At 38.6% G+C, this 6,000-nt stretch overlaps 1 protein-coding gene across 1 annotated transcript in view; it reads right to left on the reverse strand.

Moving 5' to 3' along the window:
• Nucleotides 1–5,753, reverse strand: part of LOC132380330 (glucagon-like peptide 2 receptor) — a 92,701-nt gene extending 86,948 nt beyond the window's left edge. Inside the window, exon 1 of the mRNA XM_059949081.1 lies at nucleotides 5,382–5,753. Within this exon, the coding sequence (XP_059805064.1) occupies nucleotides 5,382–5,546 (165 nt within the window). The 5' untranslated portion in view covers nucleotides 5,547–5,753. The remainder of the gene's footprint in view (nucleotides 1–5,381) is intronic.
• Between the last annotated feature and the right edge of the window lie 247 nt (nucleotides 5,754–6,000).

Raw genomic sequence — 6,000 nt, forward strand, 5'->3', positions numbered from 1 at the left:
CTTCTTACCTGTTGATCACATCCCTCCAGTGCTACTCCCCCTTTCCTTTTTTCCTTTCTTTCTTTGTCCTCTCCTGCCAGATTTCCCTTTTTCCAGCCCTTTATCTCTTTCACCAATCAGCTTCCCAGCTCTTCACTTCACATGCTCCCCGTCTCTCAGTTTCACCAATTGCCTGCCACCTTGTACTGCTCCCTCCCCTTCCCCCACCTTCTTATTCATACTTCGCCCCTTACTTTCCAGTCCCATTGAAGGGTCTTGGCCCAAAGTGTCGACTGTTTACTCTTTTCCACAGATACTGCCTGGTCTGCTGAGTTCCTCCAGCATTTTGTTCGTGTTGCTTTGGATTTCCGGCAACTGCAGATATTCTTGTGTTGGTGAAGTCAGATGGGTAAGGAAGTTAGAGGGCTGGAGATGAAGGAATCTGATAGGAGAGGAGAGTGGACCACAGGAGATGGGGAAGGAGGAGGGGACCCATTGTCAGGTAGAGAAGAGGTAAGAGGCCAGAGGGGGAATAGAAGTAGAGGGGAGGAGGAGGGAAGAAGTTCTTTTTTACTGGAATGAGAAATTGATATTCATGCCATCATGGTGGAGGCTACAAACGTGTGTTGCTCCTCCACCCTGAGTATGGCTTCTTCGTGGCACACAAGGAGGCCATGGACTGACACGTTGGAACGAAATGGGAATGAAAATGTCTGGCCATTGCGAACTTCCTCATTTGGCAGATGAAGTGGAGCTGCTCGATGAAGTCATCTGCCAGTCTGCAATGGATCTCACCAATGTAGAGGAGGCCACATTGGGAGCACTGAACACAATAGACAGCCCCAGCAGATTCGGGGGTGAAGAGTTGTGTCACCTGGAAGGACTGTTTGGAGCCCTGAATGGAGGTGAATGGGCAGGTGTAGCTCTTTGGCCACTGCGGGGTTAAGTGCCGGGAGGGAGATTAGTAGGGAGGGATGAATGGTCCAGGGAATCACGGAGTGAGCAATCCCTGTGGAAAGGGAGGAAAAGATACATTTTGTGGTGTAGGCTGCGCAGAATGATGCGTAGGATATAGAGGCTCTTGTGTGGTAGGTAAGGCCAAGAGGAACTCTATTACTGTTAGGGTGGCAGGAAGATGGGTTTTGAGGAACTGGAGGAGATGTGGGTAACTACTCAATAGTTTGTTTCATGAACATTTCTAAACTGCACATTTCTATAGGTTTAGTGCCATTTCTTATTTCATATAGGTAGTTTATGCTATATATTGGAAGAAAGATTATTGTTGCAACCCTTATAAAAGTGAACAGGTTGACTGTAGGAGAAGGATGTCAGTATTGTTTTCACTGTAATTTTAATAATCGGCCATTATCACTTTTCCATATAAAATTAAATATGGCTCAACCACAGGGATGATACTTCGGGAATGGGTAAGGAACCTTTGAGTGTTTGAATGCATGGAATTGGAAATAAAAGCCTGCTTTCAGAATATGTATCTGTAATAGAAACAGTCAACTCCTGTCACTGGACAACAATAAATTTCTAAACTTGTAATATTTTGTCTGGCTTGCTTAATTAGATCAGTTTTGTGATGTCTGTTCATTATACAAATGCTTTACATATCAGAAAATGTTCAGCGATTACATATTATTGCATAGCTGAATAAAATACTTAGTGATCACGTCTGTGCCAATTTTTTTCTGAAACTTCCCTCTTATTTCCTAGTAGCTTCATAAATGATTCCTTCAAAAGATTTATCTCATTCTCTCCTAATGTTTCTGCTGAATATGCTACAACAAAGGACCTGTTTCATGTTTCATAACAACAGCAAAGAAGGCCTTTCAGCTCACAGAGTCAACAGTGGCTCTCTGAGCAATCCCAGTAGTTTCAACTCCCTTCTTACGTCTCTCTCACTTGCCCAGTTCTTCTGTCACCCATCCCATTAAGGGGTCATTTACAGTAGCTTATTAACCTACCTACCAATGCATCTTTGGGATGAAGCAGGAAACCAGAACACTCAGGTGAATTCCACACAGTTGCAGGGAGAGTGTGAAGAATCCTTAGACTCAAGGTCAAGATTAAGCCCGGGCTTCGGAAGCTATGAGGCGGCAGTGCTGTCATCATAATGTTGCACACACCGTAACACCATACTGCATAAAACAAAAAAAAATTGCCTTCTCTTTTTTTCAACTTTACTTACAATTTAGTGGCAAATTTCCTGTCAGTAGAGAGAATTTCTCCATCTAGCATGGGGGACTACTAGCCTCTGTAGTAGCTAGGACATCTTCAAGGAGCAGTGCCTCAGAAAAGCGGTATCCATCATTAATGACACCCACCACCCAGGACACGCCCTCTTCTCATTGCTACCATCAGGAAGGAGGTACAGGAATCTGAAGGCGCACACTCAACAATTCAGGAACCTCTTCTTTCCCCTCTGCAAACCAACTTCTGAATGGACATTAAACCCATGAACACAAACACACTACTGTTTTATTTCTTTTTGTTTGTACTATGTATTTCATTTAACTATTTCATATACTGTATATATACTTATTGTAATTCTGTTTCCTTCTCTCTATTAGCATGTATTGCATTGTACTTCTGCCGCTAAGTTAACAAATTTCACAACATATGCCAGTGATTCTGATCCATTCAATCTAAACCCCTCATAATTCATTAAACCTTCCCATAATTTTCTTTAAATTGCGGTGAAAAATAACCACAATTAAAGACATTTGCTGTTTCTGGAGAAAATCAGATATCATGATTTGGTTGTGAGTTCAAGGGCTTTATGAAGAAGAGAAATACCCCTAGTGTATGAGGTGAGTGATGAGAGAGGTAGACTTTAGTCATTGCCAGAGCTAACTATAGTACTTATTGCTTTCTTTTATTTGGAAATGCGACTTTACTTAATGAGCTGGGGAAATGGATAATGGATTCTTTTAAATTTATTCTTATAACAAAATTAGATTCAAGATCCAACAAATTGGCCCATGCACTGAAAATAAAAGATTCTTTTTTAAGAACATTTTATTTAAGTTGTATTCTGGAATATGTGTCATAAAATAAGACCTGTCAATGGAACAGACAAACCTCATCATAAAATGTGAAAATCACCAAATATGAAGGAAGAATTAGTGAAGAAATTGCTTCATTTGTTAAAGGGTTGAGATGGAATATTTCTGTTATTCAAGAAATTTACAACAAAATTTCTTGCACGCTGCATTTCTTATATTAGTGTAAAAGTACACTTATTAGAACAGGAGAAAAACTGGAAAAACAGTGATAGATAAGGAAGAAAATAAGGAAGTGAGTGTGAGCAGCAGAAAACAAGAGAATGAGATGAAGCAAGTTCTAAGATTGAAGGAGAATATTTTACTTTTTGTTCCGATCTAGCAGTTGGTATTGCACTGATTTCTCCATGTTCCAGGCCATAGAGATGGCCAGTTATACATACGGTATCTCACATCTGTAATTACTTTTGAATAAAAAGACAAGGGATGGAGGTAGATGTTGACGCTGTGACGGTATAGCACTGGCGATATTGAAACAGCAGTATGTAATGCTGCTTCCTCAGTTTTATACAGAGAAATCTAGAGTAGATACAAAGCAGCCAATATACACTATTGCACAAAGTCAACAATTAGCTGTAAAATTTAAAAGGTTCAGCAAAATTTGGATGATAGTTACAGTTGTTTGACAACAGTGACAAGATTACTAAGCAAATACGTTTCACATGAACTTCAACTTCTTGCAGAAAGACAAGTGCATAAATCTTGAAATTTATAATGCAGATCCTTATATTTGTAATAGTCATTTCCTGTCATTGGCCAACTTAATACGTTTCTAATTTGCAATATTTTGGATGGTTTGCTTTAGTTAGGACAGCTTTTCAACGTGTTTCATCCTAAAAATGCAGTTTATGATCCCATCTCAACTTACATATAAAGCAGAATTTCTAAAAGGAAGATATATAATTTGGATAATATTAGTTATCCAAGAATTTTATTTTATTTGAATAGTTTATGAAACATGTCAGATGATACTTAACTAATTGTTTAGATGTCCTACCCTTTCACTGGCAGGGTGAATAAAATATTTTCTATGTACAAGTTCCATTGATCTTTAACAAGTAAACTGTATCTAATTTAGTATTACTTTGTTATTCTAACTGTTTATCGGATTGGAATTGATGTGTATACATCTGTGCTAAAAAATGTAGCATGACTTTTGGGCAAAGTTCTACAAAAGTTGATAGAGTGTTTTGCGCAGGAAGTATGTGCTTACAGAGCATAAGCTATTTTTAAACTCACTGAGGTATGGTGTCTTCTATGTTGTAGAATTTTATGCTGGAATGTGTGGCGACATAGTGGTCTTCCCACAGTACGTCCATAAGTTGTCTTGTTTGTTACTGCAAATGACACATTTCACTGTGTGTATCAATGTGAGTGTGAAAAAATATCAGTAAATAAAAATTGAAATGAGCTAAGCTTGAAATTTGTTCAAGTGATAGGATGTGTGTTTAGTAAAAGCAACATTAGCACTTTGGGATTTTGAAAATTTTGCAGCGTAGGTGACACAAGTTTTTATAAAGGTAATCCATTCTTGTGTGTGCTCAGATGCTGATTAATCCTCCTCTTCACTGGAAACAATAATGTGAGGGTTATACTACTAGACCAGTAATCCTGAGTAAATAATCCAGAGTTTAAATCCCAGAACAAGCTTCTATTTTGAGTGTTCTGTTCTCTTCATAGGATATAAATCTGTTATTGTTTGTGAAAGATATTTTGAGTAGAAAACAGCTTTAGAGAAACTTCAATTAGTTAGCTGAGCTTGGGGAATATCAGCTATTTTAACGTGGAACTAGCGCTTAGGGTCCGGTTTTGCTGCGGTTGGATCAAGAATCTCTGTCCTTTCCTAACCCGTTTTACTTCTTGCCTGCTTCATTGCCTCGTATCATAGAGTGGGATGTAACCACTCAAAATTCTGCCAAGAGCTTACTTGTACTTTGGATACCACAGTGGATGAGGAAACAGTGCTTTTTAAATGAAAGGAAAAGCTTCTTTTCCTTATTGATTGTTCCATGCATTAATGAAAGTTCTGTGGCATTTTAACAATGTTGTTGAACTATTTAAACGGATTAAGGATTTAGACAAAAAGTACAAACACGTTAATTAATGTAACAAAATATGAATTGAAGTAAAGAAAAGTTTTCTATGAGAGGGGAACAGTTCTTGCAAAACTTTTGAAACTGATTCTGCCTCAACTGACAAATAAACTAGGAATAACCAGATGACACAGTTCACTGTGTTAATCATCTTTGCTGCATGATTTTATTTGTATATTCATTTCGTTTAATGACCATTTTAATACACAGTCTTTACTTACTCATTTTCACACCTTACCTGCATTAAGTGTAGCAAGAGCATGAAGAGAAGAACTGATACTGTAGCCCTCGAAGTTTGTAAACGACACAGCCACGGGTTTAAACTTAATCCCTTATCCTTGGCTCTGTCACTGAAGATCCCCATTGCTTCTGAGTAATCCACTTCAAACTCATCGAAGAACATCCAACTCCCTTCACAGCCCAGAACGCTCGACACCTTTTCCCAAAGTCTACTTATGGAATCATTCAGGCAAGTCCTGTTAGGTCCCCCTTTTCCCTATTTGTCCACTGTTTCAAGATCTGTAAACCCTAATGTGCTGAGTTACAACAATGTTTTATTCATTGCCAACCCAATTCAAAATTAACAGGCAGAGGTGGAGAGTGTTGTAGGATTCTTGTGCAGCCTCTAGAGAGAAGTACAGCTACTGAATCTGCGACTGTCAGAACCTTGCGTTGTCTTACACATTGCACTGACTCCAAAACTGCTCTCTAACCAATCACAGCAAGAAACAGGCAGTTGCTATAGAAACATAGCTACACAATCACATTTCATTTGCATATAAAGTGATTATTTCTACCACTCACCAGCATGTTGATCCATGCCGTGCAACTTTAAAACTATTCTTTACTTCTATCCA

Source organism: Hypanus sabinus, chromosome 23 (genome assembly GCF_030144855.1).
Source record: "Hypanus sabinus isolate sHypSab1 chromosome 23, sHypSab1.hap1, whole genome shotgun sequence".
In the NCBI taxonomy this organism is placed as follows: domain Eukaryota; kingdom Metazoa; phylum Chordata; class Chondrichthyes; order Myliobatiformes; family Dasyatidae; genus Hypanus; species Hypanus sabinus.